The following is a 23,199-nucleotide window of genomic DNA, read 5'->3' on the forward strand; positions in this document are numbered from 1 at the left end:
CAGGTGGACCCAAGGAGTGCACACCATCTTGGCTTGGGCGGCTTCTTTTCCTGTAATTAAAAATCCCGTTGTCTCACCAAGCATCTGGAACCTCTAAGGGGAATACACAAATCAAGGTAATTATGTGAAGTTCAGTTGGAAGCCATAAGCCTGATTTGAACATGTTTTCAACAGAAACTAGAGTGGGACAGGGAGAAGTGTTCAGCAGACACCTTTTCTTCCTGTCATTTTTTGGTACTTCCTAGTTGTCCCTGGCCAGCCGCTCCTCTGGACCCTAAGTCCCCCCGCTCTGTGATTCTGAGTATTTTGGTTCCCAAACCACTCTGCATCTTGGGGTTAGAGCAAATGCAAAAAGAAAAATTAAAAAAAAAATCCTTGCATGATAACCAGTCCATGAGGTAATCTTTGGAGAAGTTATATAGATGATCATTTTCCCCATTTTTTGACATATTGGACAGTTTAACCCAGTTTAATCACATCAAGCATAAAAATATTTGATGTGGAATAGTGGCTAGAAGAAAGCCACCTTAAAATAAGGGTCCCATGAGACCCGCCGTTATATTGGGTAATAAATTGAGGTGAGTTTGTCCTGTATGTCGTCATGAGAGGGAGTGAAATGTTTATTGGATTTGTAATTAAGGCAAGCATGTAAAAAGAGGGGAAGCAATTATTTTGCTTTTCTTGGCTTTGGGAAGGCCCTAGTTGGAGAGAACAGCATTTAATTTTTAAGTGCCACGCTTTCAATTAGAAAACTGGAGAGAGTTCAGAGAAGAGCAACATCTGATTAAAGCCTTGTAAATGCAGACCTATGAGAAATGGCTTAAGGAAGTGGGCCTGTTCAGTCAGATGTAGTAGAGGCCAGAGTGACAGCAGAAAGAGATTGTTGCCTAAGGAAGAAGGTTAAATTATTTGCAAGAGTTGATAAGGATTGAAAAAGAAACCCCTGGGAGTTAAGGAAGGAGAAGCAACCCCCGCTTCATCTAGACTGCAAGCTCGTTGTGGACAGGGAATACGTCTCCCAGCTCTGTTATACTGCACTCTCCCAAGTGCTTAGTACAGTGCTCTGCACATAGTAAGCGCTCAAGCAATATGATTGATTCATTCTTTCATTTGTTCCCACATTTGCCCTGCAGATATTCTGCCTAGGGATTGTTCTAATGGGGAATAGGCTCAGAGAAGACCATGTCCTAAACATCTGTCCGCCTCTCCAAACTCAAACCTCACTTCCTAGAAAACTAGAAACTAGTAAACGTCTATCAAATGACACGGGAACCGCAGATGAGGGTGCCAAGTGGCAGGCTGGGGACAGGGACAGGTCCTGTTTGGGACAAACCTAATGCCATCATGATTGATTCTGAAGGGCAAATAATGTGGCGGACATGTTAGTCATGTATCATTCTTTTCGGCCACACTGGCCCACGCGAATAGGGTCCTACCACCAGAAGCGGTATCTATGAAAATGAAGAATGGCTCTATCTTTCCATCTCTCTGTAAGACACATTTGGCCTTGGGTGGAACGTTCCTTGCTGTATCTTCCCATCTATCTATAACTCGCATTTGGCCTTGGGTGGAATGTTCCTTGGGCAATTAGCTGGGCAGCCCAACACTTCTTTTTTTCCCAGAACAGTTTCTGATTGAGTAAAAAATCGATGGTCCAATCCTTTGTTCTAGCAGCCAAAGGAACCCTTTGTAGAGTCTTGTTCAGACAGGAAACTAAGGACCTGGCGTGACCCATTCCATTCCCTCCCCAAGCCTGGTCCTGCCCTTTGTTTCAGAAGACCTATTCAGAGAAATCAACTTCAGAGTAACTTTCTCATGCAATTCTGCCCCTTCGCAGACTAAATATTCCAGAGTCCGTTAATCTTCTGGACATAGTATAGAAAGCTCGACCTGTCAGAAGCATGAGACAGTTGGTAAGCTCTGTCGTATCTGGCTAAGCAATTGGGGAAAAATATGGAAAAAAACCCCAAAAATAGAGCTGGTGAAACAGATGACCTATTAGAAAGCCTTTCCAGTTGGTACAATTCCGTTTCATTTTTCCATCAATCAATCAATATTTATTAGTAGATAAATAAGTAGATGTGATCCCTGCTCTTAAGGAGCGTACAGTTTAGCGGAGAGGGCATTAAAATAAGGGTAGGTGGAAGCATCCCCTCTCAGAGTCACACCTGGAGAGTTTCCAGTACTCTACCAGTCTCGGCTATGGGAAGGAGAGTGAGGCAGAGGCCTACCCATTCCATTCCTAGCTTGGGCAGTGGCTGGTGAGTAGAAGGCAATCTGCTACAAGTCAAAACTCACCTGTGCTGGGCACAGCGGCACAGTCGAGAGTGGAGACTCAAGCTGACTGCACAGAAGGAGGCAATGGCAAACCACTTCCTTATTTTGAGCAAGAAAACTCTATTAAGACATTAACAGAACGATTGCTGGTGGAGGTGGGGCTTTCTGGGAGAGATGTGTCCATGGTATCACTATGGGTCAGAGATGACTTGGCAGCATAAGACAAGACAAGGGGGAAGCAACAGATATGCTTGGAGCATTACTAGGTGTCTCATAGTTTATGGGAGCTTCTAAATTGTTGTTAAACAGATCCCACAACCCGAAGCTCAAGGTGTTAGGCTCAAAATAAAAGGAAACTCTTCTCCACCCAGAAAATGGTTACCCCAGGAAGTTATGCAGGCTGAAAATATCAGCAAGTACTGGGGCAGGGTTGGATGGATAAGTTATTGGACAAGAGGTCAGTGATAGGTTATTAGAGAAAAGGTCAGGATGAAGAGGAAAACGTTAGGTGTGTTTGATGGCACATCCTTATCCATGAGGATGCATGTCAAGGAGGGCTACATTCACATAGTTTTCTAAGCATCCCAGTGCTACTGTAGAGGATGGAATGTTAGGGGGATTGTAGGGGATTGAATTGCCATCATAGGTGGGCCTGACCCCAAAATAATAATTATTCATTTAAGAGATGGTGGTTCCTACTTAGGAAGAAAGAAAAATATCATGCGGAAGATTATATGCGAGGCTTAGTGGATAGAGCAAAGGCCCGGAAGTCAGAAGGGCCTGGTTTCTAATCCTGACTCTGCCACTTGTCTGCGTGATCTTGGGCAAGTCACTTCATTTCTATGTGCCTCATCCGTTTCCTCATCTGGAAAATGGGGATTAAGACTGTGAGCCCCACATGGGATGGGGACTGCGTCCAACCTGATTAGCTTGTATCTATCGCAGTGCATAGAACAGTGCTTGACACATAGTAAGTGCTTAACAAATACCATTATTATTATTATTATTTAATTTCAGTTCCTCAGAAATAAGATTCAAAAATCAAAGCCTTCTCTTTTGCTTGTTTTGAAGATAGTGCATTTTGAAGGAATAAAAAATTACTACATCAATCATAGTGTAAAAAGGAATGCATGGAGGAATCAGTCACCGGTATTTATTGAGCACTTACTGTGTGCAGAGCACTTAGACATAGTTGTGTGCAGGCCTCAGAGTCAGAAGGTCATGGGGTTCTAATCCCGGCTCCACCGCTTTTGTCTGCTCTGTGACCTTGGGCAAGTCACTTACCTTCGCTTTGCCTCAGTTACCTCCTCTGTAAAATAGAGATCGAGACTGGGAGCCCCATGTGGGACAGGGACTGTGTCCAACCTGATTTGCTCGTATCCACCCCAGTGCTTAGTGAAGTACCTGGCACATAGTAAGTGCTTAAGAAATACCATTATTATTATTATGAAGCAATTGGCGTATACAGTACAAACAGAGTTGGTAGACACCTTCCCTGCTCACAACGAAGAAAAGGTGTGCTTAATCCAACATATATAACACCTGTGGAAACTGGGTATAGTAAATAGACGGGAGAAAAGGTTGTGGGGGCCTACAGACAAATTCACCTTGTGCAGACAAGTTAAACAGGTTTTAAAGTCTTTTAAAGAGAGAACAAGATGGGATGAATGACTGAACAGAGGAGTGAGATTATTTGGGGACACCAAGAAGTCTAGAACCCAGAAGAGTTATAATGAAGGAAGGAACTTAAAAATTAAAAAAGGTAAGGGGGAGCTCTTCAGGAAACTGTAGAATGTTCAGGAGAACAGTTCAGAGAAATTCCAGTATTTTTTCTTTTCAGAGCTCTTTGAAAGCTCATGTGAAGCCAGTAGTATTGGTCATTAAAACTGACATAGTAAAAGTAGAAAACTGCATAGGGAATGTGGAAATATCATAAAGAGCTGCTTCTGGGCTTAGTGGAAAGGAGCACGGCCCTGGGAGTCAGTGGACCAGGGTTCTAATCCTGGCTCTGCCACTTGCTTGCTCTGTGTTCTTGGGCAAGTCACTTGACTTCCCTGGGCCTCAGTTTCCTCATCTGTAAGATGGGGATGAAATATCCGTTGTCCTTCCTATTCAGATTGTGAGACCCATGTGGGAAAGGGGCTGTGTCTGACTTGATTATCTTGCATCTACTCCAGTGCTTAGAATGGTGCTTGACACATAGTAAGCACTTTACAAATACCACAATTATTATTACTATGATAACTGTCCTTTCCACACCAAGAACTCGTGTAGACCCTATTGCTGATAAGGCCGATGATCTCTCCTAAGCCGAACCTCATTTTTCTCAAATAGGAACATAATAGGAATGTATTAGATTACTCTAGGTCAAGGTGGTCTCTCTATTACAGCCAGTTTTGTCCTAATTTCTTCCTCCTTACCTCTGTTTTTCTGAAGAAAATATCAGGTCCAAAAATAGACCAACAGATCTCTGGTACAATTCATTTTGGAAAGGAGTTAAATCGTCATTGAGAGATCGAGAAACCACTGTGAATTAAAATCCATTACTGAAGGTGAATGGCAAAGACTGTGGGTGAATACAGATTGAGCCACCTGGTTCGCTTCCATATTTTTAATTTACAATGTGTCACTGGGAAAAGCATACTAATAGGATGGAGAGCTTCCAAACTATTATCATTTCAATATTAATTTAAAAAACCCTTAAGTAAGACATCCACTTTCACAGTCTTCTGACGTAGTGTCCAGACAATCTTTTGGGAATACCCAATGTCACAGTTTTCCCTCACTGAATTTGTTCTATTTTAAACTGTTTCACCAATGAAAAATGTCCCTTAATGCTTGAATCTATATTGTTAATATAATGCTAATGGGAGTTGTTAAGTGCTTACTATGTGCCAGGCACTGTTCTAAGCGCTGGGGTACATATGAGATAATCAGGTTGGACACTGTCCATGTCCCACATAATAATAATAATGTTAGTATTTGTTAAGCGCTTACTTACTAATCAGGTTGTCCCACGTGAGGCTCACAGTTGATGCCCATTTTACAGATGAGGTAACTGAGGCACAGAGAAGTGAAGTGACTGGACCACGGTCACACAGAGACAAGTGGAAGAGCTGGGATTCGAACCCATGACCTCTGACTCCCAAGACCAGGCACTTTCCACTACATGAGACTCCCAATCCTAATCCTCATTTTGCAGTTGAGGTAACTGAAGCACAGAGAAGTTGTTTCCCAAGGTCACACAGAGGTCACACAGCAGACGAGTGGCAGAGCAGGGATTAGAACCCAGGTCCCTCTTGCTTCCAGTCCTATGCTCTATCCATCAGTCCATGCTGCTCCCTCATGCTTGCTCTGTCAGGTACACAGTGAAAAAGGTTAGAGAGGGTCAGAGATTTTCTAAGTTCTGCTTTGCAAATCAATATCATAGTATTTAGAACTTACTCTAAATTTCATTTTCAAAATCCTGTATGGTTTTAAAATGAATCAGTTGCAAACTAATGGACTAATTAATGAAGCCAATTTAGATACCAATAGGAATGGAATAAAGATTAGTAAGTGAAGGTAATAATTGAAAGATGAACCACCAGCCTGCAATGGTCGTGGCTCAGTGGAAAGAGCGTGGGCTTTGGAGTCAGAGGTCATGAGTTCGAATCCCAGCTCTGCCACTTGTCAGCTGTGTGACTGTGGGCAAGTCACTTAACTTCTCTGTGCCTCAGTTCCCTCATCTGTAAAATGGGGATGAAGACTGTGAGCCCCACGTGGGACAACCTGATTCCCCTGTGTCTCCCCCAGCGCTTAGAACAGTGCTCTGCACATAGTAAGCGCTTAACAAATACCAACATTATTATTATTATTATTTTTAATTGTCAGGACTCTAATTTCAGAATCTAAAAGACTTCCATGGTTAGGCTCTCTCACGGGGATGGTAGGAAATCTCATCTGGGGCCTATTGTTGGTTCATCAATCAACAAATGGTATTTATTGAGCACTTACTATTTCCTATTGGGCAGGGAAGGTGCTGTGATTCTGTTGTATTGGACTCCCCCAAGTGCTTAGTACAGTGCTCTAGACTGAGCTCATTGCTGGCAGGCATTTTGTCTACTCTGCACATGGTAAGCGCTCAATAAATAGCATTGGCTGATTGGTTAATTGATTGCTCTGCACGTAGTAAACGCTCAGTTAGTACTCTTGATTGATGAGCAAGAAAGGCATGTTTCCCTAGGGTACCTGGACCGAAAAAGGAAAGTGGGGCTACATGGCATATTTTAAATTTGGATCTTCATGACAGGAGCCTGATGGTTGGAATAAATATCAGCGCCTATCCCAAGACTGGGAAACACGTGGGAGTTATTCGCAAATCAAATTAGGATACATGAATATTTTCCTTTTTTCTGCCTCAAAACCCGCAAGATAAAATCATTTGACAATTGACCTTTTCACCAAATGGATGCAGTAGTAAAGGCCAACTGCCCCTGAAGAAAAGAGAGCTCATATCAATCTTTCCTTGCATGAGCCACGCTAGTCCCTAAGATGCTTTATTGATGTCCCAAAGCTAGAAGTGAATGAGTAGTAAAACCAAGTCCTGACCCTTCAGAGGCTGGTATTTCAGCCTGCTTTTCCTACTGCTACCCTTCGGTCATTTATCTGCTGTTAAGTTCCATGAGGCCAAGGAATGAGAAAAGAGATTAAACTGAAATATTTTTGCTTTTTATTCGCCGCTTTGGTAGTAAAAGACGTGATGAGGGAGGCAGTTGGAACCGATGAACGAATGAGGGTTTGGGATGATCTATGGATTTTCGCTGATCCAGGCTATTAGCTCCTATTAATCTAATTATTATTATTAATTAGATTAATGAGATAGCCTTGCAGTGGGTGCAGTGGAAAGAGTATTGCTCTGGGGACCAGGTGAACTGAGTTCGAGTACCAGTTCTGCCCGTTTGGACCATACCATCAGTGGTGAAGTTTTTTGCCGTTAGGAATCACCTCGGGCATTCTGCGAAGCTGAACAGGCCCGGTGGCAATTGTGAGAACCAGCTGGCCAATGTGGTCTGCAAAGGCAGGAGCAACTATCTAGATGACCACCTGCTGGGTTATGCCACTGAGGCACAGTGGCACAGCGATAAGCATTTTACTGCCTGCACATAGGAAACTTTTGCATGCACATTCCCAGTGTTCTGGACCCCTGCTCACTTACCCACTCTTTGCCCTCCACGGCCCAGGACAACGTGACTAGCAGGGAAGAGAGTGGGCAAGGGGTCCTGTGCAAATTGGGCCGAGGCCCATTCATTGTTCTCTATTGGAGACTCTGTCGTTAATCTAATTTTGGGGAAGCAGAATGGCTTAGTGGGAGTCAGAAGGACCTGGGTTCTAAGTCCGGCTCTGCCACTTCTCTGCTGTTACCTAAGGCTAGTCACTTAACTTCTCTGTGCCTCAGTTACCTCATATGTAAAATGGGGATTGAGACTGTGAGCCCTTTGTGGGACAGGGACTGTGTTCAACCCGATTATCTTGTATCTACCCCAGTGCTTAGTCCAAGACCTGGTACGTAGTAAGTGCTTAACATATACCTTTATAAAAACATGAATAATGTCATGACATCACATGACATTGTCTCTCCCTGTAGAGTTTAAGTTTCTTGTGGCCGGGGATCGCGACCACCGACTCGGTTGATTCACATTTTCCGAAATGCTTAGTACAGTGCTCTGCACACAGTAAACGCTCAATAAATACCATCGATTGATCACACGTACTCGAGGAAGGTGAGTCTTGTTCCCTGAGAACAGCAATAGCACTGCCACCTCTGGTTCCTGCTAGAAATAAGGCAATTTCTAAGTGATGGATCGTGTACAGTAATGGAAATCTCTGGTAGGAGCAGTGGACTAATCATTACAATGAAATTTATTAAACGCTTTCCATGTGCTAAGTTCTGGGGCAGATACAAGGTTATGAGATTGGGAATACTTGTTCCACATGGGGCTCACGACCTAGTTTATTCCCACTCTAAGCAGGAAGGATAATGGGCACTTTATTCCCATTCTAAAGATTGAGAAAGCTGAGGTACAGAGAAATCGACTGACTTACCCAACGTCATACAGCAGGCAAATGACAGACTAAAACCCAGGTTTCCTGACTTTCAGTCCTGGGTTCTTTCCAATGGGCCACACTGCAGCCTTCATTTGGGATGCAGCTACATTGACTAAATCCTTCTCAGAAACTCACTACACAGGGATTGGAGCCAATGTGATTCTCTGAGTAGGGCCAAATGCATTCTTGGTGCTTGACAAACACTTAAGACTACAATAATCAAGGGAAAGAAAATGTACAAAATGGAGCACAAATAACAATCCAAACATGGGTATTGCATGCAGTCATATTTGGATCATTTAGGCTGGCTATATACAGTACCAAGGGAAATGGAGAGATGGAACTGGAGTTACTTGGTTGACAATATCCTGAATTTGTATAATGTTTATATTTTTCCAGAGCGCTTTCACCATCAATCATCAAAGGTATTTGTTGAACACTGCACTTGAGTGCTTGGGAGAGCACAATACAACAAAGTCGATAGACACAATCCCTCCCCACAGTGAGCTTACGGTCTATGATTTCACTTTATCCTCACATCACATCAGGTAGGAAAAGGAAGATATTAATACCCCCACTTTACAGATGAAGATATTTGCTCGGAATCAACCACTCACCAGATTAATTGGCTAACTGAGCATCCTTCACTTTTATTTGGTTCCGGGTAGAGCCAGGCTCCAAAGTGTTTTGCCATTTTAGGAGGAAAACCTGGATGGAAGTGATTATTGTGGTGATGTGAGAATTGTTCTCAGTAGCAGAATTTATTGAACATGGCCTTTGTGTGCCTTTGTGCAGAAGTCTGGGCTATAAACACCACCATAATAGCAGCTACCTCCCCTGCTAATAGCCTGTTCTTGAAGAGACTGAATGAGTAGGTACTTACTGTGACTGGCCCTCCTCCAGTTCTTTATCCCAGTTGTCAGAAAAGTGAAGCCGTATCCTCCTTTAGCCAACAGAAGCTGGAGGCAGACAGAGGGGGGACAAAGGGCAGAGGGGGAAGAGAGTAATAATAGTAGGAGGAGGAGGAGAAGAGTAGCAGTAGTAGCTCGCAGAGGGCAGGGAATGTGTCTGTTATAAGGTTATGTTGTGCTCGCCCAAGCGCTTGGTGCAGTGTTCTGCATACGGCAAGCACTCAATAAATATGATTGATTGATTATTGGTAGTAGCAGCAGCAGCGATATCAAGCGCCCAAGGGGAGAATGCAGTGTACCAAACAAGCAGTAGTAATAATAATAATCATTGTGGTACTTATGTGCTTACTATGTCATGTGCTATACTAAGCTCTGGGGGTAGGAACAAGATAATCAAGTTGGGCAAAGTCCCTGTCCCACATGGGGCTCACAGTCTAAGAGGGAGGGAGGACATTTTGCAGATGAGGAAACCGAGGCACAAGAGAAGTTAAGTGACTCACCCCAGGTCACACAGGCAAGCGGCGAAACCAGGATTGGAACCTAGGTACTCTGATTCCCAGGCCTTTCCTCTTGGCAGGGAAAAATATATAGAGTGTAATCAAAATAATTCAGTGTACAGTTGCATCAGCATATATGCATGGGTCTGAAGAAGATGCTTAGTTCTAGAGATGGTGGATGGCTTTATGTGACTTGGGATTCCGGGAATTAATCAAAGGTGGCATGTTGGAGAAGATGGACTATCAGGAGGGCTTTGAATAGGGGGAGTGTTGGGGTCTGATGGGCTTGAGAAGGGTGTTCTAGGCTGGAGGAACACCCTCTGGACTATGAACTCATGTGGACAAGGAATGTGCCTGTTTATTGTTATATTGTTCTCTCCCAAGCTTTTGATACAGTGCTCTGTGTACAGTGAGCGCTCAATAAATGATGATGATGATGCCAATAATGGTATTTGTTTACAGCTTACTATGTGCCATGCACTGTTATAAGCGCTGGCAGGGATACAGGGTTATCAGGTTGTCCCACGTGGGGCTCACAGTCTCAATCCCCATTTTACAGGAGAGGTAACTGAGGCCCAGAGAAGTTGTGACTTGCCTAAGGTCACACAACAGACACGTGGCGGACAGCAAAATATGATTGAATGAATGAGTGGAAGGAGTCCGGTGAGCAGAGAGCCAAATTCAGTTAGAAGGAGCAAAGAGAATGGGTCGGAGGGGTGAAGACAGCCTTCAAGTAAGTTAGTTCAGAAACTTTGGCCTAAATTGTGAATTTATTGTGTGGGGCCCAGTGGAGCCAGTGGATGGTTTGGAGGAGTGGATGTGTGCCTTGAGATGCTCAGAAACCCCATTCTCCCGCCCTCTGCTCTTCCACTCCCCACAGCACTGTGCAAATTTGTACATATTATTTATTACTCTGTTAATGATGTGTATCTATCTATCTATATGTGCATATATGAAGCAGCGTGGCTTAGCGGAAAGAGCTTGGGCTTGGGAGCCAGTGGACGTGGGTTCTAATCCCGGCTCTGCCACTTGTCAGCTGTCTGACCTTGGGCAAGACTCATCACTTCTCTGTGCCTCAGTTACCTCATCTGTAAAATGGGGATGAAGACTGTGAGCCCCTCGTGGGAGTACCTGATTATCTTGTAACTACCCTAGCACTCTGAACAGTGCTTGGCACATAGTAAGCACTTAACAAATACCAACATTCGTATTATTATCTATGGTTCTATTTATCTTGATGATATTTACCGTTTAGACTGTGAGCCCATCATTGGGCAGGGATGGTCTCTATCTGTGGCCGAATTGTCCCTTCCAAGCGCTTAGTCCAGTGCTCTGCACACAGTAAGTGCTCAATAAATACTATTGAATGAATGAATTTACATCAGGCTACTTGTTTTGTTCTCCTTTGCTGTCTGTCTCCCCTGTTTAGACCGTGAGCCCATTGTTGGGCAGGGATGGTCTCTATCTGTGGGCGAATTGTCCATTCCAAGCGCTTAGTCCAGTGCTCTGCACACAGGAAGCGCTCAATAAATACGATTGAATGAATGAATGCATGAATTTAAGTCAGACTTGTTGTTTTGTTCTGTTTTGTCGTCTGCCTCCCCTGTTTAGACCGTGGGCGAATTGTCCATTCCAAGCGCTTAGTCCAGTGCTCTGCACACAGGAAGCGCTCAATAAATACTACTGAATGGATGAATGCATGAAATTACATCAGACTACTTGTTTTGTTGTCTGCCTCCCCCGTTTAGACTTTGAGCCCGTTGTTGGGCAGGGATGGCCTCTATCTGTGGGTGAATTGTCCCTTCTGAGTGCTCAGTGCGCTGTACATAGTAAGCGCTCAATAAATACTATTGAATGGATGAATGCATGAATTTAAGTCAGACTTCTTGTTTTGTTCTGTTTTGTTGTCTGCCTCCCCTGTTTAGACTGTGAGCCCGTTGTTGGGCAGGGCTGGTCTCTCTGTGTGGGAGAATGGTCCCTTCCAAGTGCTTAGTTCAGTGCTCTGCCCACAGTAAGCGCTCAATAAATAATAATGTTGGTATTTGTTAAGCGCTTACTATGTGCACAGCACTGTTCTAAGTGCTGAGGTAGATGCAGGGTAATCAGGTTGTCCCACGTGAGGCTCACAGTTAATCCCCATTTTACAGATGAGGTAACTGAAGCACAGAGAAGCGAAGTGACTTGCCCACAGTCACACAGCTGACAAGGGGCAGAGCCGGGAGTCGAACCCATGACCTCTGACTCATTCATTCATTCATTCAATCATATTTATTGAGTGCTTACTATGTGCAGAGCACTGTACTAAGCGCTTGGAATGTACAAATCAGTAACAGATAGAGACAGTCCCTGCCCTTTGAGGGGCTCACAGTCTAATCGGGGGAGACGGACAGACAAGAACAATGGCAATAAATAGAATCAAGGGGAAGAACATCTCACTGAAACAATAACAAACAGAATCAAGGTGATGTACATCTCATTAACAAAATAAATAGGGTGATGAAGATATATAGAGTCGAGCGGACGAGTACAATGCTGAGGGGGAGGGATGGGAGTGGGAAAGGGAGGAGAAGAGGGTTTAGCTGCGGAGAGGTGAAGGGGGGGTAGAGGGAGCAGAGGGAAAAAAGGGGGGAGCTCAATCTGGGAAGGCCTCTTGGAGGAGGTGAGCTTTAAGTAGGGTTTTGAAGACTCCCAAGCCCGGGCTCTTTCCATTCATTCATTCAATAGTATTTACTGAGCGCTTACTATGTGCAAAGCACTGTACTAAGCGCTTGGAATGGACAAATCGGTAATAGAGACAGTCCCTGCCCTTTGACGGGCTCACAGTCTAATCGGGGGAGACGGGCAGACAAGAACAGCAGCAATAAATAGAGTCAAGGGGAAGAACATGTCATCGAAACAATAGCAAATAAATAGAATCAGGGCGATGTACATCTCATTAACAAAATCAATAGGATGATGACGATATATAGAGTCGAGCGGATGAGTACAAAGGGGGGAGAAGAGGGTTTAGCTGCGGAGAGGTGAAGGGGGGGGTAGAGGGAGCAGAGGGAAAAAAGGGGGGAGCTCAATCTGGGAAGGCCTCTTGGAGGAGGTGAGCTTTAAGTAATGATGTTGGTATTTGTTAAGCGCTTACTATGTGCAGAGCACTGTTCTAAGCGCTGGGGTAGACACAGGGGAATCAGGTTGTCCCACGTGGGGCTCACAGTCTTAATCCCCATTTTACAGATGAGGGAACTGAGGCACGGAGAAGTTAAGTGACTTGCCCACAGTCACACAGCTGACAAGTGGCAGAGCTGGGATTCTTTCGAAGAGGGGAAGACTCCCAAGCCCGGGCTCTTTCCATTCATTCATTCAATAGTATTTATTGAGCGCTTACTATGTGCAGAGCACTGTACTAAGCGCTTGGAATGGACAAATCGGTAATAGAGACAGTCCCTGCCCTTTGACGGGCTCACAGTCTAATCGGGGGAGACGGGCAGACACAACAACAGCAATAAATAGAGTCAAGGGGAAGAACATCGCATTGAAACAATAGCAAATAAATAGAATCAAGGCGATGTACATCTCATTAACAAAATCAATAGGGTGATGACGATATATAGAGTCGAGCGGATGAGTACAAAGGGGGGAGAAGAGGGTTTAGCTGCGGAGAGGTGAAGGGGGTGAGGTAGAGGGAGCAGAGGGAAAAAAGGGGGGAGCTCAATCTGGGAAGGCCTCTTGGAGGAGGTGAGCTTTAAGTAGGGTTTCGAAGAGGGGGAGAGTCCCGAGCCCGGGCTCTGTCCACCGAGCCCCGCTGCAATAAATGGGGTTGCGCGAATGAAGGAGGGAAGGTGAGGCCGGCATCGGAGCGGGCAGGGGCGGCCTGGCGGGCGGGCGGGCGGGCGGGCGGCCCGGAGGCGCCGTTCCCCCCCTCCCCCCGCCCCCGCTCCCCCCGCCCCCGCCCCCCGGGCCGTTTCCCGCCTCGCCCCTCCCCCGTCCGCGCGCCGCCCGGCCCCGCCCCCTCCGCCCGTCCGCGCGCCGCCCGGCCCCGCCCCCCCACCCCGCCGGGCGCCTCCGATTGGACCGGGGAGACGTCGCTCCGCGCCGCCCGCCCAATGGGCGGCGGCCCTCCCCGGCGGCGGCCCGCCTCCCCCTCCTCCCCCAGCCCCGGCCGCGGACGGACGGTAAATAGGAGAGGAGCGCAAAATGGCGGAGCCGCTCAGCCCCGGCCCAGGCCCCGACGCCGCCGTCGCCGCCGAGAAAGACCCGCTCGGGAGAACGACAACGTCGCCTCAGCTGACGGCCAAGAAGGTCCGGACGGAGGAGAAGAAGCAGCAGCAGCAGCAGCAGCAGCAGCAGGCCCGGAGGGTCAACGGGGAAGGGGGCGGCGGGGACAAGCAGCAGCAGCAGCAGCCGCCGCCTCCTCACCCCTATGGCAGCTCCGCCAGCTGGAGCTTCGCCGCCCTGGCCTCCTCCTCGTCGTCGTCCTCCTCCTCCATGGGCGCCGGCTTGTCCTTCCCCGCGGCCAATTCCTTCCCCTCCCCGCCGTCGTCGTTGCCCCGCAAGGCGCCGCTTCCCGCTCAGCCCCTCCACCATCTTCTGCTCCCGCCCGCCGCCGCCGCCGCCGCCGCCAAACCCCGCAGGCCCAAGGAGAAACGGGAGAAGGAGAAGCGGAGACACGGGCTCGGCGGCACCGGACAGGCCGGAGGAGCCCGCGAAGAGAACGGGGACGGGAAGGCGCTGCCCAGAGGTGGGTGCGGGCAGGCCGCCGGCCGCCAGGCTCTGTTTGTTAGGGGCGTCGATCGCACTTGGCGCAGGAGATTCCCTGCACTCGCTGGCACTCGGGGAGCGCTTACTATGTGCGGAGCACTGCGCTGAGCGCTTGCCGTGCACCATGCGGCCGCCCAGAGGCCGGGCCCCCGGGGGGAGACGGACGGCGAAGCAACACGGCACAAAACCCCGCAGCAGCCGAAAGAGAATCAAAGAGACGTGCACCTCGTTTACAAAAAATAGGGCCATAAATAATACATACGAACGACCCCAGTGCGGAGGGGAAGGGGGGGCCCAGTCTGGGAAGGCCTCCTGGAGGAGGTGAGCTCGCAGGGCTCTGGAGGGGGGAAGAGAGCACTGTACTGAGCGCCCGGGAGAGGACACCACACCTGACTCCAGAGCTGACGGTGCGGAGGGGGGACATTAAAGAGAGATAAAGCGGCTCCTCCGTCCTCCACGCCCCCTGGGGTCGCTCAGTACAGTGCTCTGCGCCCACTAAGTACGACCGACTGACTTCTCCCTGCCGGGTTTCCGGCCCAGGTTGACACATCCTTGCTGCTGCTGCCTTTTTTTTTTTTTTTTAATCCACCCCCTTGAGCTGTAAAGTCTTTCCTGCAGAAAAGTGCTCCTATGCATTGTGATTTGTGCTGGTCAGGCCTGGTAGGTGCAAGAAAATGCGCCTTCCAGATTCTGGAGAAGGGACAGATTCGTTAAGCATTAGAATGAAAAGAGGCCGACATGTGTTTTGGTTTTTTTTTTTTTTTCTCCCTGTAGTGCAGTTCCATCTTATCAATTGCAAACGACTGCCCTCCCTCCCCCCCTCCTTCAAAATGTCTGTCTCTCCAGCTCTTGCTTTATGACGGGGACCGGTGACTGCTCTTCCGACTTGGCTCCTTCAGTCCCGCAAGTTGAGAAAAATGATATTTATAGAATTTAAAGCCATATTTGGCCCCGCGTGTGCAGCCACATGCCAATTTTTGAGATTGGATATGGTTAATACGGGCCTTCGGCCAAGAAAACCGTCAAAACGATCCGTAACTTCACGCAAAATTAGCCAGAAGTTTGTTTTCCAGGGGAAAAAATTAAAAAAAAAGTCAGGGAATCTTAGAATCATTTAAGTGAGGCCATTCAATAATAAGAAAATGCATTTTAATTTGAATTGAATTTCCAGTTCAGTGATTTTATTGTTACATTTTCATTTACCTTTGGTTACCATTTCCTGGCCGGCATTACTCTCTGTCATGATATTTTGTTTAAAGCTTTTAGTACAGGCAAATCATCCTAACTAAAACTTGTAACTAGATGTATTTGGCAGAGTGACCCTCCCCGTTTGGAGCTAATCCTACTTTGGACAGTTACCTCTTGAAAAGTAGTTTTTATTGGTTGGGATTATAGTTAGACAAAATAAGTCTTTTTTTTTTTCATTTTCAGTTATGAGGGAAAACTGATTTATTAGCGTCTACCGCTATGCTTTCCTTCTCTGTAATTTCTGGATGAAATATCTTAATAGTAATAATACTGGCATTTGTTAAGCAATTACAGTATGCTAAACACTGGGTTAGATATAAAATAATCGGGTTGGACACAATCCCTGTCCCACATGAGGCTCGCACTCTTAATCTCCATTTTACACGTGCGGGAACTGAGGCACAGAGAAGTGAAGCGACTTGTCCAAGATCACACAGCAGTCATGTGGCAGAGCCAGGATTAGAACCCACATCCTCCGACTCCCAGGTCCGTATTCTTTCCACTAGACCGTGCTGCTTCCAGTGATACACTAAAGCAAGCATTTTTTCAGAAATTTGTGCTATTGGCTTTCATGGTGGAGGTTATAGAATTGTCTTATTTTCCGTATAAGCCTAGTAAGTAGTAGTGATAGTGTTCGTTGAGCGTCCACTTAGTGTGGTGCCCTCCGTCAATCAATCAGTCATATTTATTGAGTCCATACTGTGTTCAGAGACCTGTCTTAAGCGCTTGGGCGAGGACAGAATAATAGAGTTAGTAGACACGGCCCTTGCCCTCAAGGAGCTTTCAGTCTAGTGGGGAGACAGACATGAAAATAAATTGCCGGTAGTGTGAAGATAATGTACATTAGACGCTGGCTGCGGGGAATTGGGGAAGGAGGAGGTGGAATGAGTCTCTCAGTGCTTCAGTACCGATTCAACTACTTGGAGCTGGGGAAAAACAAAATGAAGAAGGGACCCATTCCCTATCCACAAGGAGTTTACAGTCCAACCGGAGGGACAAACAGAAAAATCACAATGGGAGTGGTCCAAATAAATGAGTACATACATCCCGAGGGTTGCTGAGCGTTGAAATACATTCAAACTGCTGCTAATAATAATGGTGGTATTTGTTAAGCGCTTACTATGTGCCAGGCCCTGTTCTCAGCGCCTGGGTAGATAGAAGATCACTGGGGTGGACACAGTCGCCATCCCACATAGGGCTCACAGTCGTAATCAGAAATGCTAGAGTTGGCGGAAGGGACGAGGTGACTCAGGGTGCTGGGAAACCAATTGGGGAAAGCTTTTGGAAGAGGTGGGATTTTAGAAGGGCTCTGCTCTGTCCGGTGTCAGGAGAGAGGGAGTCCCAAGCTGGGTAAGCAGCTGAATGTAGGGAGGAGAGGCGACAGAGGCAGGAGGGTCGAGAGAACGGTGTTGGTCTGAGACGAACAAAAGACAGGGAGTTAGAAAATAGCGGGTTAAGAGCGCAGATGGGGTAGGTGAAGTCAGGTTGGGGAGAGCCGGTTATGAGGTGTTTTTGTCTGATGCTGAGCAACACAGGAAGCCAGTGATGGAATAGGTAGTTATAGGGATCATAAGAAAAATTGTATGTCTATTTTTGAATATTTAGTACGTAACCCCCCCCCTCCCCGAAACAGAATTAGTTTGCCGGTATATTTCTCTTTTTTTCGTTAACGATTTAAATGTTTGTCAGGAGTATAATTTACTCTGACAAACAGGAAATGATGACTCCATGGTTAAATGGGTTTGCCTGTGGATTAGGTGCCGAATGATCCCGAGTAGCTGTGTAGTGCTGGGGTGCTACTTTCCCACTTTCCTTGTGAGAGAAAAGAAATTAAAAATTAAAGGAACAGTTTGGAGTCACCTTCTTCCTTGCCCTTTGCTCTGACAGGTTGACCCCACCCTAATAAAATCAAACAGTAGCCAAATTTAGAAGAATAACAATGGTTGTGTTTCTGCACATGCAAACTGCACTTGTCTTTTCATAATCGTCATGCAGATGATTGTAGACCAAGGACCTGGAGGTGGGGATAGTGGTACAGAGAAGATATTCTTGTCAGGGGGTTGGTGGTGAGGATGGGATTTGTAAATTGAGAATTTCCAGACCCAAAGAATGTATTTTTTTTTTTTAAAAGGCAGAACCCCAGTTCCTAGCAAGAACAGTTTGGTGGGGGGAAAAATAAGAAAGCACAAGTGTGACATGAAATATTTAAATGTTTTAACCTATTCTGCTGGCTAATACATGTACTTTGTTTGAAAAAAACACTTTATTTTAAAGATAAGGGTTTGCTTTATGACAAAATCGTGTCTGAAGGTCTGTCATGTTTGTGTAGCTGGAGGTCTTATTCTTCTTGATCATTCTGTTGGGAAATTTGCAACTGCTCCTGCTTTTCCAAATGTTCTTGGTTAGAGGAGAAAAATGTTTCATTTCCTATCGCACATCCAATGATGGCTAGGCCTGTTTTTCGAGTGACATGCTAAAGCTCATACTCATGCTTACTTTCATTTTCTTTTCATTTTCATTTTATTCTTAAAAAGGCATAAAGAATAGTGTTGCTTGAAGATAATTTTAGTTTTCTTCCAGCGGCCTACAAACCAAAAAGAGCCTAGCTTTTGTGTTTTGGGAGGGGAAGAGGGGTGACGTTAAAGCCCACCCGCAAAGTAAAAAACCAGAATATTTGGTTAGATCCTTTGAAATTGTGAGCATCGCAAATCTAAAAACAACCTTTTATGATAAGGAGCAAATGGCTGAAATAGGCAGGGGCAGAAGGGGAAAGTCATGTGGAGCAGGCGGTAAATAGGTTCCAGTGTTTCAGGGAAGCGGCAGCACCGTCAAGTCACGTTCCTTCTCTGGCACCGTAGCGTGACTCACTAAGGTATTAGAAAGCTGCTTATCTATAAAATGGTTATGCCATTTGAGTTAACATGAAATATTGGAGACCATTTCATTAAATAATGCTGTAAGTAGGACAGAAATTCTGGACACTTAAAATATCTATTTCTATCTTTTGAAAGAATTCCAGGGTTTTATGGGCGGCAGAGAGGAAATCACTGGCTTAAAATGTGGAACATTCTGCTAGAAGGCCATTGTCCTTAGATCTGATCCGTGTCTGTCACTGATTTTGACTTTGGGGAAAGTCACAGGTCTGTGTTGCTCCATTTCCTTATCTGCAAAGTGAGAATAATAGTTTTTTCTTTCATGTGGAGAGAATCAGAAGGATCAGTGGAGTTAGGTCATCAATTATCATCCGTGGTATTTATCGAGTTCTTACTGTGGGCAGAGCACTGTACTAAGCGCTTGGGAGAGTACAACAGAGTTGGCAGATACATTCCCTGACCACAGAGAGTGTACAGTCTAGAGGAGACAGACATTAATGTACATAATTTATAGCATATAATTTAAAGATAATGCCTCAGTGGGGTTGAAGGTGGAGCAAATAAGCAAATGCTCAAAGGTCACAGATCCAAGTGCATAGACAGTGTGGAAGGGGGGGGAGGGGGAAGAAGGCTTAATTGGGGAAGGCTTCTTGGAGGAGATATAATGCTAATAAGGCTTTTAAGGTGGGGAGAATGGTGGTCTGACATATATGGAGGAGGGAGTTCCATAGGTGCCATATATTATATGGCCTATTTATTTGCCTTCTGTTTTATGGCCTATTTATTTGCCATGTAGGTGACACATAAATACAAGGTGTATTGTAGTTTTCCTAATAAGTATGCAGTTAACATAAGTGGCACCCATCTCAGAACACCAGAAAAAAAAATAACCTGTGAAGATTATGAAGTAATTTATGTGTGGCTACAGGAAGGGAGAAATCAAGGGGAAATGCTTTGGCAACCAATCAGTAATATCTGTTGAGCACTTACTCTGTGCAGAGCACTGTACTAGTTGCTCGTAAAGAGCAACTATTTATTGAACTATAGTTGTGAATCACCGCAACCTTCAGATCGCCCTGTGTGTATCCATTTGAAGCCACTTCCAAACTGGGGATGGAGTGGGGCGGGTGGGGACAAGAAGAAGGGAAGAGCCAAATGTGAGTTGTACTGTGATGGATGATAGAACCCATGTGCATGAAGCCATTACTGGCTTCAGCCTACAAGAGAAATGACGTGTTTTTTTTCAGTGGTGTTTAAGTGCTTACTATGTTCCAGGCCTATGTTCTAAGCGCTGGGGTAATGATAATGAGGATGGAGACAGTCCTGTCCCACACGGGGCTCACAGCCTTAATTTTACAGATGAAGTAACTGGGAGACACAGAGACGTTAAGTAGCTTGCCCAAGGTCGCACAGCAGACAAGAGGCAGAACTGGGATCTCAAGCACACATGCACACAACATGTGTGCCATTGTATGCACATGTGGCCTGCTTCAGTTTGAATAGATAGTGTGACCATATCGAGTGCAAGCAGAGAAGTGGTTGTAATGCATTAATCTTAGTGTTGGGCAATTCTCAAGTACTAGTGCCTTTTTAGGCTTCAATAAATGTTTGTTCAGTGATTCAAACAGACTTTGCCCAGAATGAGTAACCTTGTGCCGGTGATATTAAAAGAACGCTGTTAATTTTTTTAAATCTTCTTTGTTCTGGACATGTTGAGTTTATAAATACGTTGGGAGTTTATTTTGGTGGGTGGGTGGGGAGGAGGGAGGGAGTGGGAGTTACTTATTTGCAAGGCCCCAATTCATTCAAACTTTAGGTGAAAGATCAGTGGTGTAATGTGTTGATGTAATAGTGTAAATGTGAAGTAGATTTACCAAAATGCCTTTTCACCCATTATAATTCAGGCCCTGATTGTTTCAAAACCAAGTTTATCTTGGATTTAAGATAACCCTAAAATCTGAAGCTTCAGATGGGAAAAACAATTAATCTCTCCTTTCACCTTCTCTTGCCCTGCTGCTGAAAGTCACCAAATTGGTCATTCTACTTTTTTTATATTTTACCCCTTTGTAATATACAAGTTGGTGGTTGGTTGTTGGGGTTTTTTTTGCCGGGGGAGGGGTCGGGGAGGGGTTGTGGGGGTGGGTTCCACACCCTCCACCTTTTTCTTTTTTATTTAAATTAAAATTTACAATAAGTGGATTAGTTAGGTGAAAAGGGCGAGGGTTCAGAAAGGAATCCACACAGAAGGGGAAAAACGTAGGCGAAAGACCAAAGGAAAACAAGGATTTGTGGGTTTGGTTTTTTTGTTTTGTTTTGTTTTAAAATGCACCCAATTTTTCTATCACGGAGAGTTACATTCTTTGAAAACCTCTCTTTTAGGAGCTCTTGTAGTGAACACTCTTCTGTTTCAACACCATCTGTGTGTATGCACGCATGCATGCTCCTGAGCGTTTTTACAGTGCTCTGAACACAGTAAGCGCTCAATAAATACGATTGAATTATGCAGCACCCCAAACCCAAAGAAGCTCAAGTTATTTCCTAAAAGCATTCTAGTTAAAGCGTAGATTGTAGTTACGGTGGCACTGAGGGTACTCTCTCATAGGCTCCTTCCCCTGTTTTGAGAAGGAAAGGCCTGAGGTAAAGGAGCCATGGAAGCAGGAGTAAGTTAAGTGGCCTCAACTACCAGAGTATGAGTCCAGCCTGTTTTTCCATGTTAAAAAAGGGCATGCAGTCTCTCTTTTGGAACACTGTAGGGTTACCAAAATAAGTGTTTTGCACACGGTAAGCACTAATAAATATGATTGAATGATGTAGTATTCTTAGCCTTGTAGAAATGTTTTCATGGTCTCATGTGAGAACATATATTCTTTTGAACTTCATTCTAGCAGTCGGAAGCTCCTCTAAAGCATGCCTCAATCAACCTCTCATCAAACACCTGCAAGTAAATAGCAATATTTCCCCTATCCCTAATCCACTTCGTCTGTCCTTCCCCTGAAGCTCCTTGTGATCAGGGATCAGTGTCAACCAGGTCTGTTGTATTGTTCTTTCCCAAGTGCTTAGTACAGTGCTGTGCACAGAATGAATACCCAATAAATATCTTTGATTGATGTTAGTTCTATTAATGAGGGAGATAATTTATAGAATGCTTTAGTTGCTGGTGATTAAGCACAATCGACAAATTCCCAAACTCACAGGCTGTAGCATCCAAAACAACCCTTTCCTATCTCAATGAACCGGTGGTATTTATTGAGCACTTAGTGTGTGCAAGGAACTGTACTAAGCCTGTGGGAGATGTAGTACTTAGTACAATACAGTTAGATGTGATTCCTGCCCACAAGAAGCTCACAGACAACTGGAGGAGACAGACAGACATTAAACTACAGAATTTAAGGGCCCATTTTCCCTTTCGTGTTGCCCCACAACTGCCAAAAGACTGAGTTGAAGTGAACTTAGAAATATAAAGGAATCTTGTTCAACTGCTGAATAAGTCACTTGGGAAATACTGTTTTAATCACTCTTGTAGGATGGATGTGTTTACCCTAACAGTGTATTTGAACTAAATAACACACAGACTTAAAAACACCCTCCCATCTTAACAAGGAAGGAAGGGTGTCCTACAGTACTTTCTTTGGTAGCTACAGAGTGAGCATGAGTGTTTTGTTTAGGTGAGCAAATAAATTCACTTGACATTTTTCTGTGCAGACATGGGCCCAAAGAAGTAGATAAGGAATTATTGTAAACTGGTTAAAAATTGACAGGCTAATTTTGAGAGTGGGATTCAGTGCCATTTAAGCTGTTTTGTTTTTTTTTAAGCGTTCTGCACTGTTGTGTTTGGGAAAAGGAGATAATCTGGGGGTGAAAATAGAAGTTATGACCCGCCAATCAGAATGCTGTTTTTTTCCCCAAGGGGTGTGTACTAAAAACTTGAGCCAGGTTTACATTTTTGTATTCAAATATAGGCTGATTTACGGAGGCCAACAGTATCAATCTGTGGTACTTGTTCAGTTGGTGGGATTTACTGAGTGTTTACTATGTGCAGAGCACTGTACTAAGCCGTTGGGAGAGGATACTACAATAGAATTGGTAGATACAATCCCTGGCCTCCAGGAGTTACGGTCTAGTTGGTCATCTTTTGTGAAAACATTGAGATGGTTTTGGGTTTTTTAGGAGGGAAGACCGCAGGGGAGCTAAGGAATTCTTGCGTCCTGTTTCTGACTCTGACCTGGGCTCTGATCAGGGCTCCCTACAATTCATCCCAGGGAGGAAATGAGATCCAAGGTTTCTCTGGACCCCTTGTAGCCACCGGTGTCTCAAATGCTGTAATTTTTTGTGATCTGTGACTGATGTTACTCCACTGGAATAGATTGGAAAAACCCAGGCACCCTAATCCAACTTATAGTAACTAGCTTTTAGAAAAGTAATCGAACCCCCTTTTCTTGACGTATGTATATTGGCAACAACATGCAAATTAAACTCTCATCTTTTCAAGCAAGGGGTGCCGGAGACCTCGGATGTTGCACTGGGATAGATAAATTTTTGCCATTTTTCCCAAAAGGT

At 45.2% G+C, this 23,199-nt stretch overlaps 1 protein-coding gene and 1 non-coding gene across 4 annotated transcripts in view; both read left to right on the plus strand.

Moving 5' to 3' along the window:
* Positions 1-2,150: 2,150 nt before the first annotated feature.
* On the plus strand, positions 2,151-2,288 carry LOC114816323. Its single transcript, XR_003764087.1, has one exon. It is a non-coding gene; the product is annotated as a small nucleolar RNA SNORA7 (small nucleolar RNA).
* Positions 2,289-13,929: 11,641 nt separating this feature from the next.
* RSBN1L (round spermatid basic protein 1 like) overlaps positions 13,930-23,199 on the plus strand; it is a 58,211-nt gene continuing 48,941 nt past the window's right edge. For all 3 annotated transcript variants that reach the window (XM_029078230.2, XM_029078231.1, XM_029078232.2), the window contains exon 1: positions 13,930-14,501. In XM_029078230.2, coding sequence (XP_028934063.1) covers positions 13,958-14,501 — 544 coding nt within the window. In that variant the 5' untranslated portion in view covers positions 13,930-13,957. The remainder of the gene's footprint in view (positions 14,502-23,199) is intronic.

This window comes from Ornithorhynchus anatinus, chromosome 13, assembly GCF_004115215.2.
Source record: "Ornithorhynchus anatinus isolate Pmale09 chromosome 13, mOrnAna1.pri.v4, whole genome shotgun sequence".
NCBI lineage: Eukaryota > Metazoa > Chordata > Mammalia > Monotremata > Ornithorhynchidae > Ornithorhynchus > Ornithorhynchus anatinus.